This window comes from Selaginella moellendorffii, unplaced genomic scaffold (assembly GCF_000143415.4).
Source record: "Selaginella moellendorffii unplaced genomic scaffold, v1.0 SELMOscaffold_46, whole genome shotgun sequence".
NCBI lineage: Eukaryota > Viridiplantae > Streptophyta > Lycopodiopsida > Selaginellales > Selaginellaceae > Selaginella > Selaginella moellendorffii.
In genome coordinates, this window is record NW_003314307.1 from 542,614 (window position 1) to 563,995 (window position 21,382).

General features: G+C 43.9%; 6 protein-coding genes and 1 non-coding gene across 7 annotated transcripts; 2 read left to right on the forward strand and 5 right to left on the reverse strand.

The window, feature by feature from the left end:
* Nucleotides 1-6,381: 6,381 nt before the first annotated feature.
* LOC112350151 lies at nt 6,382-7,575 on the reverse strand. Its single transcript, XM_024685847.1, has 8 exons — nt 7,508-7,575; nt 7,409-7,446; nt 7,310-7,360; nt 7,073-7,213; nt 6,918-7,013; nt 6,796-6,858; nt 6,676-6,726; nt 6,382-6,622 (listed from the first exon to the last, which is right to left on the reverse strand). The coding sequence occupies exons 1-8, from the start codon at nt 7,542-7,544 to the stop codon at nt 6,458-6,460; spliced, it is 642 nt and encodes a 213-aa protein (XP_024541615.1). The 5' UTR covers nt 7,545-7,575; the 3' UTR covers nt 6,382-6,457.
* Nucleotides 7,576-7,583: 8 nt separating this feature from the next.
* LOC112350152 lies at nt 7,584-8,103 on the forward strand. Its single transcript, XM_024685848.1, has one exon. The coding sequence runs from the start codon at nt 7,590-7,592 to the stop codon at nt 7,989-7,991; it is 402 nt and encodes a 133-aa protein (XP_024541616.1). The 5' UTR covers nt 7,584-7,589; the 3' UTR covers nt 7,992-8,103.
* Nucleotides 8,084-8,829, reverse strand: LOC9657325 (histone H2A-III). The gene has a single exon (XM_002980852.2). It carries the CDS (start codon nt 8,590-8,592, stop codon nt 8,194-8,196), a length of 399 nt encoding a protein of 132 aa, XP_002980898.1. The 5' UTR covers nt 8,593-8,829; the 3' UTR covers nt 8,084-8,193.
* Nucleotides 8,680-11,553, reverse strand: LOC9657326 (probable pre-mRNA-splicing factor ATP-dependent RNA helicase DEAH5). The gene has a single exon (XM_002980853.2). The coding sequence runs from the start codon at nt 11,529-11,531 to the stop codon at nt 8,841-8,843; it is 2,691 nt and encodes an 896-aa protein (XP_002980899.2). The 5' UTR covers nt 11,532-11,553; the 3' UTR covers nt 8,680-8,840.
* Nucleotides 11,554-11,613: 60 nt separating this feature from the next.
* Nucleotides 11,614-14,781, reverse strand: LOC9657327 (putative receptor-like protein kinase At1g80870). The gene is made up of 2 exons (XM_024685929.1): nt 14,661-14,781; nt 11,614-14,241 (listed from the first exon to the last, which is right to left on the reverse strand). Exon 2 carries the CDS (start codon nt 14,156-14,158, stop codon nt 11,717-11,719), a length of 2,442 nt encoding a protein of 813 aa, XP_024541697.1. The 5' UTR covers nt 14,159-14,241; nt 14,661-14,781; the 3' UTR covers nt 11,614-11,716.
* A 46-nt stretch (nt 14,782-14,827) lies between these two features.
* TRNAD-GUC lies at nt 14,828-14,899 on the reverse strand. Its single transcript has one exon. It is a non-coding gene; the product is annotated as a tRNA-Asp (tRNA).
* Nucleotides 14,900-14,945: 46 nt separating this feature from the next.
* Nucleotides 14,946-16,107, forward strand: LOC9657328 (thylakoid lumenal 15 kDa protein 1, chloroplastic). The gene is made up of 7 exons (XM_002980767.2): nt 14,946-15,225; nt 15,310-15,405; nt 15,469-15,541; nt 15,616-15,677; nt 15,733-15,814; nt 15,869-15,929; nt 15,983-16,107. Exons 1-7 carry the CDS (start codon nt 14,959-14,961, stop codon nt 16,032-16,034), a joined length of 693 nt encoding a protein of 230 aa, XP_002980813.2. The 5' UTR covers nt 14,946-14,958; the 3' UTR covers nt 16,035-16,107.
* The last annotated feature ends 5,275 nt before the right edge of the window (nt 16,108-21,382 follow it).

Genomic DNA, 21,382 nt, shown 5'->3' on the forward strand with positions numbered 1-21,382 from the left:
TGACCAAGGACCAGTCGTGTGGTGAGGAAGTCCCAGAGGACCGTGGGACTTAGTGGTCGGGCCTGTGGGTCTCGATCCAGTGGCAGTGTTGGCAAACACGGCCAGGGGCAGAAAGGGACTTAGTGGGGACTGACAGAGGGATATTGGGAAAGGCTATTCCCCTTGTCGGTGGGCATCCTAAGGATGCTAAGGAGTGGATCTGAGATGACCACTCACAGATGGTTTGCCTAGTCTTGGAGAGCCAAGACTGTGATGCAAGTGGTATTGGACTACCAGTGTGGCAAAGGTGATTGGGCATGGCCTTAGCGTAACGGGCTGCTATGTCGGTGGTACCTTTGAGTGTCGGTCATGGGATCGGACACATGGAGCACTTGGACCAAGTGCAAATATTGAGTGGCATGGATGCCATTCTCGGGGCTAGCAAGTCCCAAGTCCTGGATTGGACTTATGGAGGTTGTGAATGAGACTCCTCCAAGTGGTCGGAGGTGTGGTTAAGTGACTAAAGTAGAATGGAAAATTTAGTCGCTTACACCAGACTGTGGAAAGGAAGAGGAGTAGCCCTCTAGTGTGGTGACCAAGGACACAGTCACACAGGGAGGAAATCCTAGAGGACAGTAGGACTTAGTGGTCGGGCCGTGGGCCTTGATCCAGTGGCAGTGTTGGCGAACACGGCCAAGGATAGAAAGGGACTTGGTGGGGACTGGAACGGAGATATTGGGGAAGGCTATTCCCCATGTTTGTGGGTATCCTAAGGATGCTAAGGAGTGGATCTAGGATGGTCACTCATGGATGGATGGCCCAATCTTTGAAAGACGGGACTGTGGTGTAGGTGGTGTTAGACCACTGGTGTGACCAAGGTGAATGGGCATGGCCTTAGCGTAACGGGCTGATGTGTCGGTGGTACCTTGGGGTGTCAGTCATGGGATTGGACACATGGAGCACTTGGACCAAGTGCAAAGGTTGAGTGGCGGGGATGCCATTTTCGGGGCTAGCAAGCCCAAGTCCAAAATAGGACTTATGGAGGTTGTGAGTGAGACTCCTCCAAGTGGTCAAAGGTGTGGTTAAGTGACTAAAGTAGAATGGAAAAATTTAGTCACTTACAAGTAGCTTAGTGAATTGTTCAAGAGCCAACTCTAACTTCTTCAGGAGATTGAATAATTGATGCTCCCAATCTAAGCGTTGGTGGCACTACCTACTTGGATACTTGGCGTGGCTCAACAGAACCTCACTCTAACCACATGGCTAAAGCACCCAAAGGTAGAAGGTGGGGAGAGTACTTATGAGGCTCGCGTAGAGCCACTGTGTTCCAATTGTTGTCCCAAAGTCCCAACTATAGAAAGGAAGAAAAACAATCCTTTTGTGTAGTGACCAAAGATACAGTCACATGGTGAGGAAATCTTAGAGTACAGTGGGATTAGTGGTCAAGCCTATAGGCTTTGATCCAATAGCAGTGTTGGCAAACACGGCCATGGACAAAAAAGGATTTGGTGGGGACCGAAAAAAGGATATTCGGGAATATTATTCCCCATGTTTACGAGCATCCTAAGGATGCTAACGAATGGATTTGGGATGATCACTCATGGATGGATGGCCTAATTTTTAAGAAACGGGATTGTGATATAGGTGGTGTTTGAGTCAATCATGAGATTAGACATGTGGAGCACTTGGACCAAGTGCAAAGGTTGAGTGGCATGGATGCCATTCTCAAGACTAGCAAACCCTAATTTTAAAATAAGATTTTATAAAGGTTGTGAATGAGATTCTTCCAAATGGTCAAAGGTGTGGTTAAATGACTAAAGTAGAATAGAAAATTTAGTCACTTATATTCTCTAAGTAGTGTCTTTTGTAAAAATGTCTTTAAAGCAAGTGTATCTAAAAATGAGACCATGAATAATTTCTTCTAGTGTTGGAAATAAAGTGATGTGGATTGGAAATTTACTTATAATATTTGTCATTTAAGAGAAGTAATGTTTTAATTTATAAAATAAAAAAAGTTATAGTTTTGTTGAGGAACCTATATATAGTATAATTAGTATATTTTTTATTTTAAACAATATATATACAAAATTTGAGACAATAATATAAAAAGTTCATCATTTTTTATGTAGGTTTGCTTATTTATTCTGATTTAGTTTTAAAAATATCTAACTAGAATTAAATAATAAACCAAAACTAATAACTTCAATAGCAATATTAGTCTTTTGTGTAGGACTAAAAAACTTGGCTATCAACACTACTACCTATAACATTGAGTAGGGCATAATTGCTACTTAAGAAAAAATGTGACTAGTAAAATTTTTCCTAAAATTTGACTAGTGGTTTCATGAAAATGAACATATAAATTAGAGTTGTTATATGAATACTTATAAAAAGAAAACTAATCACTATAGCAATAGTATGAAGTCACTTCTATGTAAACAACTAAAAAAAACAATTCAAAAGATGATCCATGGGGTTCAAATATAAAAGGAAAGGGCCTATAAACAAGAGTGCACCCTTTTTTCTAATTAGTTAAAGGTCTTAGGATATTTGGGATTAGATATCCTTGGGTTTGAAGAGTATTGGGTTAGGTGACTTGTGATTTGGCATTCTTAAAATTTTAAAGGGGTAAAGAATTTTAAAGTATAATTTGAACTCAATCTTAGAGTTGGTCCCAAAGTCGATCTCGAACTCGGTTTTAGAGGCAATCTTGGACTTAGTTTCATCCGATGAATTATTTATCGTTCTAATTATAATTTTAGGGATCTTTTAGCATACAACACCTCAAGGAGTTAATTCCTTACTATTTCAGTTTAGAGTTTAAACATAAATCTTAAACCCTTCATAAACTTTTAAGGAAGCATGATGGATTATAAGCAAGTAAATGGACTAACTCAAGAAATAATCTATAAGGGATATAAAGGGAAAGGGCCTATTAACAAGAGTGCACCCTCTTTCTAAATTGGTTAAAGCTTTTGGAATACTTGGGGTTAAGCTTACTTGGGTTTGAATAATATTAGGCTACATGATATCATAAGAAGTCTAAACTTAAGAGCTTACACCATAGTCAATACTTTTGTCCACTAAAATAAAGAAGAATGGACTCTCCTTGATATTGTAGAAGAGTTTTTGTTGTACTAAACCTTAGATTGCATCATCTTATAGGCAATTAAAGAGAGTGATTTAAGAATGGTCTATTGTAGTTTAAATATAAAAAGAAAGAAGCCATACTTTATTTTCCAATTGGGCAAAAGGTCTTTAGAGTTTTAGAGTTAAGCATTTATAGGTTTGAGTTGGTAACTTTCTAAGAAGTCTAAATTCATGAGCTTATTTTTGATATTTAATTTATTCAATATTGCTATAAAATTGATATATAGGAAAGTTTAGTGCCCCTAGGTAAATATAATTCTGTAGATTGTCCAATGGAAAGTTTGTTACCACAAAATGGTGAATCAACTTCATTTCTAAAGAATCTTCTTCTCTTCTTCATTGAGTTGTTTCTTGCATGCAAAGTCCACAGACCTTTTCTAAGTAGCATCATCCTTCTAGTATTCCCCTCATACATAAATAAAGCATCTCTATGCACTACTGATGTCATTAAAATCCTCTCTTCTTATTCATTGCGTCATTTTTCAGATGCAAAGTCTACAGGCCCTTTTCGTAGCTTCATCCTTCTAGTATTCACCTCATGCATAGAATATCTCTATGCACTACTAATGAAGCATGTTTATTTAGAATTGTTAGCTAGATATTTGAGGTCTCATGCTTGGTGTATGTGTTTTTTTTTGTTGGCCTCATCATAATAAGAACACCTGATTATAACACGAAAGTTAAAACACCAAAGAAAAACTAGTTTATTTGAAAATTCATCCTTTTTAGTGATGATCAAATAAAAGTGTTTATTAGGAAATGATGTACTGAATTTTGTGCATTCTTGGAGCAAGCTTGTGAGAGATCATATAAGTAAACCTGTTGTAGCTCACTTGAATGAACATCTTAAGATAGAGTAGGAACTGCTAGCTAATGCACTAGAAAGCCATGGAAAAACCAGTGAGAAATAAGAGTCAATCTAGCTCGTTTTACTCACTTCTTGCTTTTTCTTTTATCCCATACTCTTATGACCAGAAAAGAGTAAAAATGTTGTAAATATGGCACTTTAAGCAATGTTGCTTCAGTAAAATAGACCTTTTTCCTTGGCACGGTCTCCCCTTCACCCTTATTTTACATTACCCTATTGCTTAAATAATATGTATAATATAATATGTATATATATATATATATATATATATATATATATATATATATATATATATATATATATATATATATATATATATATATATATATACCTAATGTATTTAAAATTTACTAGTCATGACTTAATTATTTTGCTGCACATTGCATTGTAGCAATGTTTGGTTTGCTTGCATATTTCATATTATCATAAATTTATTATGTCCATTGAGGGAAAGAAAGTAAGATTTTATGATGTGCATATGTTATATAAGTTTTTCTTCTATTATATTTAGATAGTAGCTAGTAGGGAAACTTTTTGGTAGTCATAAACAGTCTTAGTTTGATCATCATACACAATAAAAGCATATCCGTAATTCTTAGGTGCTACTCAAAATGCTAGTGCACAAGGTGTAAAAAGAATTTTCTTAAAACAAAACATAGTTATTAGGGCGCTGGGATCTTTAGATCACCTCCTGGATAATAGTCCCACTGCTGCTGCTGGGAGAACATGCTACGACAGTAGCCGGTAGAGCTCCATGTGGGGGATGAGTATGGCATAGGTTTATAATTATGATTATAAGAGTAGCAAATTGGGTGCATTGGTATGCATAAGCTTTTGTGGGTTGACCACCCTTGAGTGGCATGTTGAAAGGCTGAACTTCTTATGAGGTAGCCAAACAATCTCTTATAACTAAATAAGTATATTTTTTCATAAGTATATAGACCATCCATTGTATATGATCATAAGATAAAAAATAATTTTAGAATATCCAGGCTTTCTAAATATGTTAGGCTTTTATTCACACTAGGTTAAAACAGTCAAACATTTATAATTCTTTTAAAAAGTCTTAATGGTTATTTTGAGAAAGGTAGTCAAAAGATTAATCTTTGACAAAATTAAAAGTAACTTCAAAGTTTACAAAAATTTAAAGAACATTTAAATGACTCCAATCCAAGTAACTAATTTGAAGATATGAAAGAATATACAATTTTCTTGTTAATATGCAAAATAAAAATATTTATTTTCTTTACAATTTTAAATACTATGCAAATTTATATGTATGCACCAAAAAATACAGTTACTGAATGGGGAAGAAATAATACATTTAATCAAACAGAAATGGGAATGATTATTAGTAATGGATTTGAAAAACTTATAAGAAGTATAGGTTTATATGTTCCTAATGGATATCGACCAAATTATGAAAATATAGTAGAAGTTAATCTTGGTAGAGCAATGATCATTGTACAATTTAGACGTATGGATGGTAATCCTCCTGTATGTTCAATAGGGCAAATATCAAATGATAGAATTAATCCAAGAACTTTAAGATTTGGATTTGAATATTTATTTCAGTTATTTAAAGATGATATGTTTCAAGCATGTTCTGATGAATGCACTTTTACATCAAAAAAATATCAAATTGGTTACAGTGTTTTATTTTGGTGGCCTCATAGGTTTAACTTATAAAAAAAAATATAGTTTTTCATATCATAACAAATATATTCCATATAATATTGATGATAATTGTGATATTACATTAACAACTTTAAATGCTGGATCTAAACATGATCATCTTTACACAGGTCAATTTTTAATGTCTCCAAATCGTAAAAATATATTATTAGTAGAGAGTAATTGCAAAATTTCTTTATATTCAAAAACAAACTTTATATGGAGATCGAATAATATTGAAGAGCATTATGATTTATGTGTTTTAAAAGTTAAAACTAATGGTAATATTGTTTTATACAATAGTTACAAACAAATAGTATGGTCTATTTTGAAATATTGTTCAAATTGTATAAAATTAACATCTCTTACTTTACAAAATGATTGTAATTTAGTGTCATATGAAGCAAAATTTCCAAATAAGATTTGGTGGGCAACAAATACTTATAATCATATTGGATGTTTAAAATAATTCATTTATTATAGTAATTTTTTGGTTTTTTAAAATTAATAATCAACAAATCTAAAAATCTAAACTGCACTAAATGTTGAATTTGAATAAAATTATAAGGTGATTAAACACCAAGAATAAAATAAGCTGATTAAATACTAAGATTTAAACATGTAATTATTAGATGAAATAAAATTTCAAATTTATCTGAACAACTTGATAAAAGTAGCATTATGTTTGTGACCACTGGAAAAGGTCAAAGTAAAATCGAAAAATAGCAGGCACATGTTCATCTTTTATCAGCTAGTTATTGAAGATGTTGTTTCCTAGTTTTGGAGCTATAAGATGTGATGTTTCTTGAGGTACCTTAGCCCCATGGAGCAAGTCACAATCGATGGTAGCATCATCTGGCCACTGAACATGATCTTGTCTAATTCTTCCAAGTCCACTCTCACAATTTCCATATACTCCTCACTATCTCGTGGTCTCGGGTTTGGATCGATCTGCAAATATGCCGTCCATGAGCAAGGAATTGCTTGAAATGAAATTACAGTACCAGAGGATCCAGGATCAGATATGGAGTGAATCTATTCCTGCACCATTTTACCTGTATTGAGAAGAACAAGAACAAATATAACAGTGAACTTGACAAACTTTGTGATTATCACTGGTTTACCTCGAGCAAACCAGGATGGTCGTCGCCAATCAGCTTTACAAGCTTGCCATCGTGCAAGTGAGCCTTCCAAATGTTTTGAAGAAGGAAATAAGAAACAACAAACAGAGAAATCAATCCATTACCTCCTCGGACAGCTCCTTCATTGCACAATCTTCCAGAGAAGTATGGCTTTTCGAGAGACCACCGCAAGGCAAACTAAACATCATTCCATTCGATCCCTGTGTTTTCAAACTCCAGAAGTGAAAGTAGGAACCAAAAGAAAAAGAAAGGTTGAAACCTGCGCGTACTCCTTGATCAAAGTCACAAGCTTGCTTTTCGAGTCGAAAGGCATGACGGCACAGAAATGGAACGACACAGTCCTGGAGCCTACAATGTCGTATTCCACGACCTTGCGGGCATCCTGTGCATCGGGGGGATACTATAGATCGATCCAGCCACAAAACGAAAGAGTTGAAGTCAGCGAGATCTCATCTATGGAGCAGCGGAGCACAGGGATTTTACCTCAAAAACTAACCTCCACAATGCGATTGTAAACGTTGAGATAGCGCGAATAGCGCAGCTCCTCCTGGAAATCACGAAGAATTCCTCCAAATCAATCCTCGAGACACACTACCTTGAGAATCTGGAAATCGCCGCTCCCGATCGCTAGATCTGCCCAGGAACAAGCTCTAAGCTCAAGAAAAGGCACGCATTGGGCGGAAGAAACACGCACCCTTGGCGCCTCCCTCACATTCCGCGCTCCTCGCCATTGAAGAACCCTAAAATATTTCTCTAGAGCTCTAGATTTATTTCCAATGGCGGCCGAGCGAAGGACGCCCAAGCCCGCGGAGGTAATCGCCTACTACAAATCCAAGGGCTTGAATCAGGAGCAGGCCTGCGAGAAGGCAGTGGAATCGCTCCAGAAGGCGCTGGCTCTCTCGCTCCGGCGGCAGCAAATCCAGCCCGAGCGCATCGCATTGCTCGAGTCCCAGGTCGTGAATGTCGGGCAGGCGGTGAGGGATCTGGACAAGAAGCTCTCGCGGCTGGAGATGGCGCTGGATTCGAAGCCCGGCATCGCGCAAATCTTCGCTGCCGGGGTCGCGTCGGGCAGCGCAATCCGGGGCCTCTTCGATGGAGCTCCCCATCTCTTCCGCGCAATCGCCCAGGTTTCTGGAAATATCTCCAGCTCGATGCGTCACAAATCTTCCAGGCTTTAGAGCCAGGTAGAGTCGCAAGATTGGATTGAGCGATGAATGGATTCAAAGATTTCCAAGCTAGCAAGTGTTCTTCCTAGATTGATCAATGGATGGAATGGATCCAAGCTCGAAATTTCTGTAAGTTAGAAAGAATTACAAGTGTGTGTATGGTACATTGCACTGTGAGAAAGAAATCTAGGAGATCTTGCGATCGCCGCGCCGTCTAGTCCGAATCGGTGGCCTTGCTGCCGCCTGAGGTGGCCGATTTCTTGGGGAGAAGCACCGAATGGATGTTGGGAAGAACACCGCCGCTCGCGATCGTGACATGCCCGAGAAGCTTGCTCAGCTCCTCATCGTTCCTCACCGCGAGCTGGATGTGCCTGGGGACGATCCTGTTCTTCTTGTTGTCGCGCGCGGCGTTTCCTGCCAGCTCCAACACCTCCGCCGCCAGGTACTCCATCACCGCGGCCATGTAGACCGGAGCTCCAGCGCCGACACGCTCGGCGTATTTCCCATGCTTCAAGAACCTGGCGATCCTCCCCACCGGGAATTGGAGCCCCGCCTTGGCGCTCCTCGACACGGCCTTCTTGCCCGCGGATTTGCCACGGCCTCCACCAGCCATCGCGAAATCTCAACGCTACGCAGAAGAAATCTCCCAAGAATTGAGGAGCGAGGGAAGAAATCCACAATCCAGGCCTAGGCGAGCGTGGAAGAAGAGGAGCAACGATTCAACAGCACGGGCAGTGTCTCAAGAGCCCTATATATACACACACGGGCCAATCTCCATCGAGGACTGGGATCGCCACTTGCAGCCGTCCGATCGAGCCCACATCCAACGGCCCAAGTTTAAACTCTTCTCCCTCGCGCGGCTCAATCGATATGAAATCTGTTCCTTCTTGCCGTGTTCGTCTTGGCCCCGGACAAAGGCTCGAGCCTCTCCAGTTTTCTTCGCTTGCTGCTGCTCGCGGTTTGGAAAATCCTCGGTGCCAGTTCGATCAGCCAGCTCGATTCGATCGATGTCACTCCTTGCATAAACTCCTTGCTCGTCATGAGCAGCTCCTGGTAAACCACCCACTTTGGCGAGCCTCGATGAGCTAGCGAGCTCCCCGGATGGATGAACACTCGCTGGTTTCCAACCAAAGTCCGGTAGCCTCCCTCGGGATCTCTCCGCGCGGCGTGGTAGAAAAGCCCCGCGCAAATCCCCTTCCTGATCTTGGAGTTGTCGCTTCCAGCGCTCACCACTGCCAGTCCCTTGTCTTCCATGGTGCTCAGCAGCTCTTTCCTCACGTCGTGAGCTCGTTGGAGAGCTTCCACGCGAACAAAGTTGCTGTGGCACCATCCGGCCGCGAAGCCACTCGCCTTCCAGCTCTCGTAGACGGCTAGAAGCGTGAGGCAGTCTCCACCAATCTGGAAAAACCGGGCTTTTTTCCTGTCCGCCTCCGACTGCTTGTCCAAAGGCCGGTAGAAAACGCTCTGAGCTTGCAACATGGAGATGATGGTGATGATCTCGTCGCTACAGCCGAGCTCCACACTGGCCAGAAGCATCCTCGACAGCAAAGGCTCCATCGGAAACTCCACCATCTTCAAGCCCAGTTTCGTGATATGACCGCCATCGTCGAGAGCACCCAAGCTATAGAGCTGCTCCATCGCCGAACTGAGAGCGTGATCAGCCGGTCGATCCAGAAAGTCGAAAGAAAAGATGCCGTCCTCGCGGAGAATTGCCTTGAGATTCAGCACCGTGCTTCCGAGATTAGTTCTCTGGATTTCAGGCACGGTTGACGGGAGCATCTCGCTTTGTAGCGTGTTCTCCGGATAGAGTCGATAGCAAACTCCAGGACCTGTTCGTCCGGCACGACCAGCACGCTGTTTTGCCGACGCCTGTGATATCGGACAGATAACCAGCGAGTCCAGCCCCAGCTTTGCGTTGTAGCGGTGTTCTTTCACATAACCCGAGTCCACCACGTAGTAAATCCCGTCGATCGTCAGGGAAGCCTCTGCGATGTTCGTTGCAACCACAACTTTTCTCCTACCTGGAGGTGTTGGATCGAAAATCTTTGATAAACTCTCGGCCGGGAGTGCACTGTACGCCGGCAAGATGACCAAAGTTGGAAGGCCAGGACCCAGCGCTCGCATCTTTTCCTGTAGAGCCTGGCAGGCCGTCTCAATCTCTTCCTGGCCCGTGAGAAACAGTAAGATGTCGCCTTCGGGTTCCCTGACATGGATTCCCAGCACAGTAGACACCGACGCGGCCAAGTAGTCCGGCTCCGGCAGCTTCGAGTGGATCACTTCTACGGGGAAAGTTCTCCCGGGAATATGAAAGGTGACACACCCGAAAAAGTACTGCGAGAACTTGTCCGCGTCGAGCGTAGCCGAGGTGACAATCAGTCGAAACTCCGGACGGCGTCGGAGTAAATCCTTGAGCAATCCGAGAAGCACGTCAGTATCGACGGTTCTCTCGTGAACTTCGTCCAGCATCACCACCGAGTACGAGGAAAGGTTTCTGTCCATGAGAATCTCCCTGAGCAGCATTCCATCCGTCATATACTTGATGACAGTCTGAGAACTCGTGATGTCCTCGAAACGAATAGCGTAGCCGACCTCCTCGCCAAGACGACATCCAAACTCCTCGGCGACTCGTTTTGCCACGGACGTCGCAGCAATCCTTCGGGGCTGCGTGCAACCGATCATTCCATTCGAAGTGTAGCCTTCTTCCGCGAGGAACTGAGTTATCTGCGTTGATTTTCCCGATCCCGTCTCACCTATAACTAGAAGAACCTGGTTTTCTCGAACAGCCTCTAGCAGTTTCTCCCTCAAACCATATATTGGAAGTCCCTGTCGTTGCTTTAAAATCGCAGGATTTACTTCCCTGTCTCTCTTAAACTGGACTCTTGGCCTCTTGACTCGAGCGTTTGCAGCGATCTCACGAAGAGAAGGATGATCTTTTTGTGGCTTATCCGGTGGCTTCTTTGCGATCGAGCTGGAAGATGCTTGCTTCTCGACCTCCTTGGACGATCCTTTCCTGCCAAAAGCGTGGAGCTTGTCCGTGGAAGGCTTGATAAACTTTGGTTTCTCTTGATCAAACTCAACTGGTTCTTCGATAACCTCCACCAATGCGGTGTGCTGCTGGCGAAGGAACTCGGGCTTGGCCTCTTTAAGTTCCACCTCGACTTGCTCGACATGACAACCATCATCTTCTATTTCCTCCAGTATCCTTTTTCTCAAATTCCCATGCCTGGATCCCAGTCCGAGTCTAGAACTAGGCGGCCTAGAAGAAAAAACCTGTGACGATTCCACCGAAGCGAACACCCCACCGGTGTAAGCCACGACTTCCCTCCCTGTCCTCTGATCGACATCGCTCATGGATAGCACTACTCTCTGCCCATTCGCCGACACTACCTTGACCCAAACCTCTTGCCCTTGCATCACTAATCCCTGCGCCGCGTAGACGACGCCCTCGTTGATTCCCCATGGCCCCGCAAGCTCCACAAAGCATCCCGGCCCAGCGATCCGAGAGACCTTACCCGAGTAGACGCCGCGCGGCTGCGGTCCCTTGGCGCTCATCGCGAAATGCCCTAAAAATGCGAAATAGAAGATTACATAGCGCTGTTAGGTTAGAAAAACGCGTGCCCTAATAGGACTAAAATGAAGTTATAAGAATTAAAATTGATTAACAACTGACCTAATTTAATCCCCACTAAAGGATTATTAACAACTTTAACTTAAAGGATAACTTCGCCTTTACATTTTTAGGGCACAAGGAGAGGGAGCTCCACGGTGTGGTGCTCTTGGATCTTCTGCGGCGATGGCGAGAAGAGCTCCAGCGGCGGGAGCTGCGCCTCGCCCGACACGACGCGGACGACCTCCGCCATGGACGGCCGCGACGCCGGCAGCCGCTGGATGCACTGGAGCGCCACCATGATGCACAGCGCCGCCTGCTCGCGCGAGAACTCCCCTCGCAGCGATGGATCCACGAGCTCCAGCACGTCCCCGTTGTGAACCAGGTGCCTCGCCCACGACGTGAGATTGGCGCGCTCGAATTCCACGCTCGGTGACACCACCTGGAGCGGCCTCCGCCCCGCCACGATCACCAGCACCAGCACTCCAAAGCTGTAGACGTCGCTCTTCTCGGACAGGATCCCGGCGCCGCCATACTCGGGCGCCGCGTAGCACACCGTCCCTCGCATGCTCGTCGTGCTGCTCACTGCCCCGCGGCTCCCCAGCTCGCCGCTCCATCTCTCCCGGCTCAGAGTTCTCTCCCTGGAGCGGAGCTCGCGGCTGAAGCTGTTGAGCTCGCCGCTAAAGTCGATCGTCCCGGAGTCACCCCGCCTGTGGATCCAGTGGAGTAAGTCGCCACTCCACCACTCTCGGCCTCCTCCTCCTCCACCCTGCGGCTGGTGCTGGTATTTGCTCGAGAGATCGCCGCTAAAGTCGAAGCTACACGAAGACAAGTCGCGGCTCCGGCTCTGCGAGGACATCTTCTTGCCGCCTTTGAGCTCCCTGCTCTTGTTGCACAGGTCCTCGAGGTATTCCTCTCTCCACCATTCCCTGCTCTTGGTAAGATTTCCACTCACGTCCCTGCTCCTGTGCTGCTTTTTCTTTCTCTTCCATCGCTGGCGGATCCCGTGCTTGAATGGAAAGCACTTACCGAAGATTGAGAGCTGGAACGTTCTCATGGCTTGGATCCGGCTCCTTGAGCATTCTCGAACGCTGTTCTTCCCCTGGAAGGAGTTTCCGACGCTCGCGTCGCCCCAGTCCCTGCTCCTGGATCGCCCACTCTTCACCTGGCACGAGAGCCAATCCACCGTGTAGTCCTTGACAATCGCGTTGGTCTCGTCCCGCTCGTCTTGCTGCTTCCACCACCACTCTGTGCTTTTCCTCCTCTCCCTCCTGTGACCAACATTAATATTGTCACTCGCAGCTGCTGGACTAGAGACGACTTGGCTGGTCCCATCTTCATTTCTATCGGCCCCTAGAGATCGTCGGCTTTCCACTTTCCAGCAAGCGCCATCAACTCGAGGGCTTGATGGTGGTGGCGGTGTGTTGTCCGCTGCTGCTGCTGCTGCTGCTGCTGCTGCGCTCTCATTATGGAAAGAAAATCCCACCTCCTCCTCCTCCTCCCTCATTCCTCCAGCGCTCTTCTCCACGGTTTGGTCAACAACCATCGTTTCCACAACTTTAGCTGCCGCAGGAGGAAGCTGAGCCTTGACACCTTCCTCGCCTCCTTCGAATCCCCCTGACTGTTGCTGCTTGTCATCAATGCCGCTAGCCACTGGGTGTTGTGGAGCCCCTCTCACGCTACTCCCCGCCGACAAGCGCTTCTTCTTGCTGAGGGCATCCTTCCTCATCTTCTTCTTGTGATGCCACTTCTCGCTGTCCCTCACAAATCTTTCCACCTTCACCCTGTCGTGATCCTGCGCGGCCTCGCCATTAAGAAGAACGTCCTCGCTCCGGACGTCTGGGGCCGCCTCCGTCTTAACTCTGGCCAGTCCGAAGTCGGCAAGCCTGGCGCAAAGCTTGTCGTCCAGAAGAACGTTGCTGGGCTTGATGTCGCCGTGGATGATTGGCGGCTCGCACCGAAAGTGGAGGAAGGCGAGCGCTTGGGCGATGTCGAGGATCACCTTGTAGCGCATCTTCCAGTCCAGCTCCACTGGGTAGCCGTCGTGGAAGAGGGCCTCCTGCAAGCTCCGGTTGGCCATGTACTCGTAGACCAGCAGCCTCTTCTTCCGCTCGGCGCAGTAGCCCATCAATCCGACAATGTGAGAACACCTGATACTGCCTATCACTGCCATCTCGTTCTGGAACTCTTTCTCCCCCTGGAGCGATGCCGAATCCAAGCTCTTGACTGCCACCACCTGGCCATTCCTTAGAACTCCCTTGTGCACCGGCCCAAACCCCCCTTGCCCGAGCTTGTTCTCGATGCTAAACGAGCCTGTGGCGGCCTTGAGCTCTCGGTAGGAGAACTTTTGGAGGCGAGGAACTGTTGCTGGATCGAAGGGGCTGGTCTTGCTCGACTTGAATCGGTAGTAGAGAAAGAGGACGCTGACGATGAACACCACCAGGAGAGTGACTCCGCCACCGATCGCAAATGCGAGTATGAGAGCCATCTGTGGCGAGTGTGACGAACTGGTTGCTGGAAGAAACCGCTGGCGTCCTCCATGATCTGGAGGCGACTCCGAGAGAGCCCGCATCTTCTTCGCGACGAGAGAAGAGGGATGGGATGGAGCTCCGCCTTAGCGATCGCCAAACTTTGGAGCCATTCATCCACTCCTGCCTGGAAGACACTGCGTGAGAATCCAATGTAGCAACTTGAAATGGAGAGAAAGTCCTTGACACCACATGAATGGAGACGGGGATTTTGGGAGACGACAGGCAGGAGTAAATCAAATGCTGTCACTCAGGGAAAAAAACTTCCATCATCCATTAACTACGATAATGGATGAGAGAAAAAAAATCAAAAGAGAAGTATGGGATCGTGCTGGAACTAGACAAAGAGCGCTCTCTCTCTCTCTCTCTCTCCCGTCATTATCAATCCAGGAGCTGTCTGGAGCGACACTAGAAATCTCTGGAAAGAACCCTACCAGAAAGAAATGTGATCACGCATTTCCAGGCAGGAGGATGCATGTGACGATGATCCGGAGGGAAACAAATGCATCGATCGCGCTTTTCTTGGGAAAGAAAGAAATCACTGACCTCGGTCGGCACGCGCATTCGGCGCTGGATCGATCGATCGCCTCCAAAATGCGCTTCGGTTTGTCGCAGCGCCGCGAGAGGAAAACCTAGAAATCTATGCGCAGCTCCATCTCATTGATATTCGCGCTTCTTTCTGGAATGGTAATAAATGTGAAAAATTGGAGTATCGCCGTTGCCGGGGATCGAACCCGGGTCGTCCGTGTGACAGGCGGAAATACTCACCACTATACTACAACGACTTAGCGATAATGAAAGGGTGATTATACTAGTTTTAAATCTCCCTCGTTACTTTGCGGATATGGCTTCGTCGTGTTCTTGCGCTGTCGAAGCGCTCTGTGGAGCGATTCTTCACCAGCGATTCTTCCGTGCGCCGATCAATGCGTCTCCCTCCGGCGCCGATCACGGGCAGCGATTCAAGCTGGTAAATCTCAGGAATGCGGTGCTAGGGATGCGAGAATGCGAAATCCAGGCTGAGCGCCAGGGATTTCGAGCCGCTAGGGCGAGTGTGGCAGCTGTAGCCGCCATCGCTTTGCTCTTTCCTGTCGATCCAGCCCTCGCATTCAAGGTATGGTCAGAATTTCTGGAAATCTTTAAGGATTTTTGGTCGCATTCCTCGATCGTGGATCTCAGTGTGCTTGGGAAAACACAGGGCGGTGGTCCGTATGGTTCCGAGGTCACGAGAGGGCAGGATCTCTCTGGAAAGGATTTTAGTGGCCGGGATCTCACTAAACAAGACTTCAAAACGGTAACTCTTCTCCATTTGCTTCATTGGAGCTACCAAAAAACTGCATCGAGATAAACTTTGCAGTCGATTCTACGCCAGGCCAACTTCAAAGGAGCAAAACTATTCGGAGCTAGCTTCTTCGATGCAAATCTTACGGGTGAGCAAACTTGTATAAGATTTCTTCTCCTCACATTGGGATGGTTTCTTTTTTCCTTTGCTCTCTTCTTCTAGGGGCCGATTTTTCTGACGCAGATCTTCGTGGAGCAGACTTGTCCTTGGCCGATGCGACGAAGGTAGAATTCTTTTCAATTCTGTTTTTTGCTTACAAACGAGTAAGTTCTATTCCAGGCTAATTTCACAAACGCCAACCTTGAAGGGGCTCTTGTCACAGGCAACACCTCTTTGAAGGGTGCAAACATAACTGGAGCGGGTACGTTACATTCTTACAGGCAGGGAGATTCTTACAGCCATGATTTGCATTTAGATTTTACGGATGTCTTGTGGAGAGAAGACCAGCGGAGTTATCTGTGCAGAATAGCTGATGGGTTAAGTACTTTATAATGTTTGTTTTGTAAACTAATGTTGTGAGTACCAACAGGATCAACCCAGTCACAAGCAATTCCACAAGGGAGACGCTGCTTTGCGATTAAGTAAACTTTCTAGTAGAGTTTTGAATAATGCTGGTGAGCATTCAATAAATGATTGAAACATTTTGAAAAGATATACTTAATAATCTAATAACTATATTCTTTCATCAAAGAAAATAAGAATGCTAAAACATTAATAATCTAATAACTAGCTTCTTTTATCAAGAAAATAATCTCACTGGCGACTTAGGGTTAAGAGAACATAATCTATCTTAAGGGTAGTACTTTTGAAGTAGTTTAAGGGTGAGAGAAGGTGTAATGTTTAGTAAATTTGTATAAAAAAGGCTGGTTGCAATGGCCAATCAAGATGAATGTTAGAATCCTAATGATGATGGTAGTGTTGATTAATAGAGATGCTAAGTTTTGGTATCCATGATGTTGTACATGAATTGCAAGCCCTTAACAAGAATTTGCAAAAGATGTATGGCATGATTGCTCTGATGCATAGATGCACTCAAGGTTTGAGGGTGATGCTCTATACAAGATTTCTCTAGTGGATTGATTCAAGATTCCACCTTTTTCTAGTGATAGCAATAGACTAGTTATCTCCCAATTAGAGTTCCCGCACTTTTACAAAGTTTTTCCATTTCCAGTTGTATGTCTAGAGCTCTTCTTAGTGATGGTTTAATCCATACTATTATTGATCTATATTCTTAAAAATCTTCAAATCTAGAGTTAGGGAACTGATGCTGGGTAGAGTCGATGGATAAGAGCTATTAAAAGAGGCTATTCATTAGAGAAGCTCTCTATGAAAATCAGGAATGCAATTGAAGAATAACAATATAAAGGAAAAAAGCTTGCAAAGTTTGGTCTTCTAAGATTAGCTCTTTGATCAAAATTAAAGAGGAGTTTTCACAGAAAAGCTTAAAGAGGTCATTTTTCTTTACTTTGCTTTACAGAGCTTAGCGTATCCAAGCATGAAATCGAAAAGCAACTTGCACAGCACTTCATGCATTGGCCAGCAACATACTGCAACCTGCCAGCGTACTAAAGGGCTTCAGAATTCAAAGAGCATCTTAGAGAGCATTCACCACAGCCAGAAATATTGCCATACTGGATGGTCATTGTTGGAAGATATAAAAAGAATTCCCTACAACTATACATGCAACTAGAAGAGTTGTCCAGAGCAACAGTACAAATCACTAGACAGTTTGTCTCAGAGCCAGGATCCAGGAGGTACAATTGAGCATTCTATTATTTTCATTTGATCATGTAGAAAAAAACCTTACCACAATGGTGCCAAGCAAGGAGTAAAGAGAAAGGCTCCCACTCAATGTACCTGTAATGCCAAGGTATTATCAAAATTACAATTAAAAGCAATTGAGCTTACACTTCTTTTTCTTATAGCATGTACACAACGATCAAGATGTTCCCAACAATGAGGATCAATCTGAGCATGAAGAACAGGAGTAGCTTGAAATTGAGAGTAGACCAATAGTCCTGAAGCAAAAGCGAGTGAAGTCTAGAAAGGTGACAAATGTATGAACATGGACTAATGAACAGCTTTGTGAAGCCATGGAAGCTGTAAACAGTGGTCAGCTATCAGAGAGGAAGGCTGCTATAGACGTTGGGATACCTTGTTCTTGGGTGGCTGAGAAGAGGAAGGGTATGAGACCTGGTCCATCAACAATGCTCTCTACATCTGAAGAAGAGACACTCCTTGTTGTGTTGAAAGTTAGAGCAGAAGTTGGCTACCCTATGACACAAAGTGAGCTCAAAGATGCAGTAGCAAGCATTGTATCAACAAGAGATATCACCTAGAATTCTAGTCGTAAATGGTGTAGACTATTCATGAGGAAGCATCCAGACATAAAATTCAAGACTGCTCAAGCTTTGGAACTACAACAAGCTAAGAATCTGTATCAACCTATTGCTCAACGCTTATACAATCAGAAGCTACATACCTTGTGAACAAGTACAAAGCCAGCAACATTTGGAATGCCAACAGGACTAGCGTTCATGCTAGTCAAAATGGACGTGCCCAAAGTCTTGGCAACGAATGGAATGCAGAGTTGTTCCAAGTAACACTGAACAAATCACCATTCTAGCTATTGTGAGTGCAGAGAAAGTATCATTACCTAGTTTCTAAATCTTCCAAGGGGAGTGCCACATGCAAAATTGGATATCTGGCTGCGAACCTGGAGCGATGTTTGCAATTACTCTAAAGGCTTGGATGTTAAATGATTTGTGGCTTCACCACTTTGTGAAACACATGCTTAGTGGCTGCTCAAGTGAAAACAGGCATGCTCTCATCATTGACAGTCACGGTTTTCATTGCTCCTGGCATGCCCAAAGATTTTGGGATTGATATCATCCTCCTACCAGCACACTCATCACACAAGCTACAACTTCTGGATGTGAGTTGTTTTGGCCCATTCAAGACTTACTTTCAACAAGCTATCATGAGTTGGGAGCACAAGCATCAAATAAGGATCTTGCAACATTATCTAGCAAGGTAATGGCTTGAGCAATGGCTGAAAACATCAAGGCTGGGTTTAGAGCAACAAGGATATGACCACTAAATAAGGAGGCAATGAACTCTCACTTTGGTCTAGGTACTCTACACTCAACAAGCTTGGATGACTTTGATGTGAATGCAATTCTACAATAGGGGTTCCAACTCCAATAGTGCTGGCATCATTAGCTCTAACAAATAATGATCAATTGGCAAATGTGTCACATCTTGCAAATAGTGATGAACAAGCAAGAATGTCATAGTTGCCTGCCAACCTTCTTATGCCGCCATTCTAAGTTCCACTTCCTAGACCAAGTGCTGTGTTACAAGCATCAGTTAGATCAATTTTGACCAGCGAGACATACACTCAAATCCTAAGCACTCTTTAAGCTGAAAAAAGAGTACAAAAAAACTGAGAAGATCAAGGAGAAAAAAGCCAAACAAAAGAAGAAGAAAGATGTTATTAAGAGGAAACAAGAGGCAGCAGCAAAAAGAAGACTTGAATCAACAAGAAAAAAAATGGAGAAGCAAGTAGAAATAACAACATAATAGAGGGAACATGAAGAAAATTAAAAAGAGAAAGTAGCTAAGGCTGCAAGGCTAAAGTAATCTTATGAAGAAGCAATAATGAAGAAAAGGAAGAAAAAAAGGAAGAAAAAATTTAAAAGAAAAAAAACTGGACAAGCACAAGGTAATTGATATCTATTTCTATAACTTGATACTTATTTGATTTGGCAGTCATTCCACTCCCTCCCACTTTAGCCCAGTAAAGTGGCTGGCCTGTTATAACAAGGCATGGCCTGTTTTAGGACCACCAGACCTGAAATGAATCTTGAACATTATGAATGAATATAGATTATTTTTGACTTATTTTCTATAAAAAAAATTGTTTTTCATATGTCTTGTATAATCACTACTTTACAAAAGATTAATGTACAAAACTTTCATAAAAAATATATAAAACTCCATAATAGGGCTATTATTAGACCCCTTACCTTAGTGTTTACAAAAAATATTATACACTCATATGTGTTTTTCAAGATTTGATATGTGTACACAAGTGTGTGCCAAGTTTGTAACATATGTAGCTTTCATCCTTTATCCTATGATGATTTACCATAGAATAACCATAAAGTAGAACTTAAACCCTTTATATACCACATATCATATGCCACATGTTTAAAGACAGTGGAGCCAAACCTGAGTTTCAGGGCTTTAGACCATTGAATAAAGGTATAGAGCTAAACTCCCAAGCTTGCAACTAAGGAGTGAAGATATTGGAATATGGAACAATTCTCAAGCGTTTAGCCCAAGGAGTGAAGGGACAGGAGCATGGAGTAATATTGAAAAAGTTTTAGAGATTCTAGCATCCCAATGCTAAGACCAACATGCAAAATAAAGTTTAGCAAAGTCTAATGCAATTTTAGTATACTGATGGCCTAATGTGAGGGCATAGGTACTTTACCAGCTAACATGGTGTGGAATTTGGGCTTAGACCCAAGCTAAACGCAGAACAAAGATAAATATGTAAATGGGAGCTAGATTATACTTCAGGTTGATCAGCTATACCCAACTTACCCACTATGCCTATGGTACATTTGGAACCCCCTACAGCCCTCTCTTTGAAGAATATACATTTTGGGCTTTCACCCTTAGCCACTGTCGCAAATGTGACTTCGGGTATCGAAATTTACCTGTTGACCAGTCCTTACGGACACTCTTACCTTACTGTCACGATGGCAAAAGGTCGGTATTGCTGGTCCCTTTTATGGTCTCCACTCAAGCTAGTTAAGAAACTGGTCATCGTGTGTGTACTTGACCAGATGAGCATAAGGACGGAATTCTACGTGCTATTTGTCAAACATACTTGACCTGGTTAGAGAAACTCATTCGTTGACTTGCACTTGCTAGTGTTGGGAACCCCCGTGATATTGAGACTAGTCCCTCAATATTCGCTAATGATAGTTTACCATGTCTGCCAAACACCTTTGCTATCATGCCCTTTGTGTTAGTCTCATTTTGGTCCCAAGTGCTATTTATGGAAAGTGTCTAGATTAGCTCATTTGGCATATCTATGAAATGTAGAGATCAGCTTGAACACAATGGTGTTCGTCTCGTGTCCAAATTTGCAATATAGCGCTATTCCATATTTAGTAAGTTTCAGACTTGTCCTAGAGACTAACTCCTGATACTAAGGGAGGCTTGGGGTGAAAGCCCAAAGCATGTGTGCGGGGAGGGGGGGGGTTGTGGGGGGTTCCAAATGTATAATAGGGCTAGTGGGTAGGTTGGGCATGGCCGACCAACCTGAGGCATAGTTTAGCTCTTGCTTGCATGCCTGTCCTTGTTCTGCATCTAGCTTGGGTCTAAGCCCAAGTTCCATTCCATACTAGCTGGTGGAGTACCCATGTCCTTACGTTAGGCCACCGGTATGCCGAAATAGCGCCAAACTCTGTTTGGCTCTATTTTGCGTGTTAGTCCTAGCATTGGGATGCTAATTACTCTAGGACTGTTCTAAGTCGCTCCAGGTTCCTGTCCCTTCGCTCTTTGGGTTGAATACTCGGGAGTTGCTCCGTGGTTCAGTTCCATCACTCCTTGGCTCCATGCTTAGGAGTTTGGCACCTTTCCTTTGTTCAGTGGCCTAAGGCCCTGAATCTCGAGTTTCGCACCACGTTCCTTTGGACATGTGGCATGTGACATGTGGCATTTGTCACGTGGCACATAGAGGGTTTAGGTTCTGCTCCGTGGTGTAATCCTATGGTAAATCACCATAGGATAAAGGGTCAAAACCACGTGCGCTACATTTGGTATCAGAGGATGAGTCTTGGCGAGTACTATCCAATGAGATTGGGCAACTAATCTTGTTATATACGCAGAGATGAAAATGATGATCTAAGTG

Coding starts and splice junctions, on each gene's coding strand:
- LOC112350151 (XM_024685847.1), bottom strand. CDS start 7,544: ATGGCGAGGAGCGCGGAATGTGAGGGAGGCGCCAAGG. Junction 7,447..7,507: donor ATGTGAGGGAGGCGCCAAGG/GTGCGTGTTTCT, acceptor GTTCCTGGGCAG/ATCTAGCGATCGGGAGCGGC. Junction 7,361..7,408: donor GCGATTTCCAGATTCTCAAG/GTAGTGTGTCTC, acceptor CGTGATTTCCAG/GAGGAGCTGCGCTATTCGCG.
- LOC112350152 (XM_024685848.1), top strand. CDS start 7,590: ATGGCGGCCGAGCGAAGGACGCCCAAGCCCGCGGAGGTAATCGCCTAC.
- LOC9657325 (XM_002980852.2), bottom strand. CDS start 8,592: ATGGCTGGTGGAGGCCGTGGCAAATCCGCGGGCAAGAAGGCCGTGTCG.
- LOC9657326 (XM_002980853.2), bottom strand. CDS start 11,531: ATGAGCGCCAAGGGACCGCAGCCGCGCGGCGTCTACTCGGGTAAGGTC.
- LOC9657327 (XM_024685929.1), bottom strand. CDS start 14,158: ATGCGGGCTCTCTCGGAGTCGCCTCCAGATCATGGAGGACGCCAGCGG.
- LOC9657328 (XM_002980767.2), top strand. CDS start 14,959: ATGGCTTCGTCGTGTTCTTGCGCTGTCGAAGCGCTCTGTGGAGCGATT. Junction 15,406..15,468: donor CTAAACAAGACTTCAAAACG/GTAACTCTTCTC, acceptor TAAACTTTGCAG/TCGATTCTACGCCAGGCCAA. Junction 15,678..15,732: donor CCTTGGCCGATGCGACGAAG/GTAGAATTCTTT, acceptor GTTCTATTCCAG/GCTAATTTCACAAACGCCAA.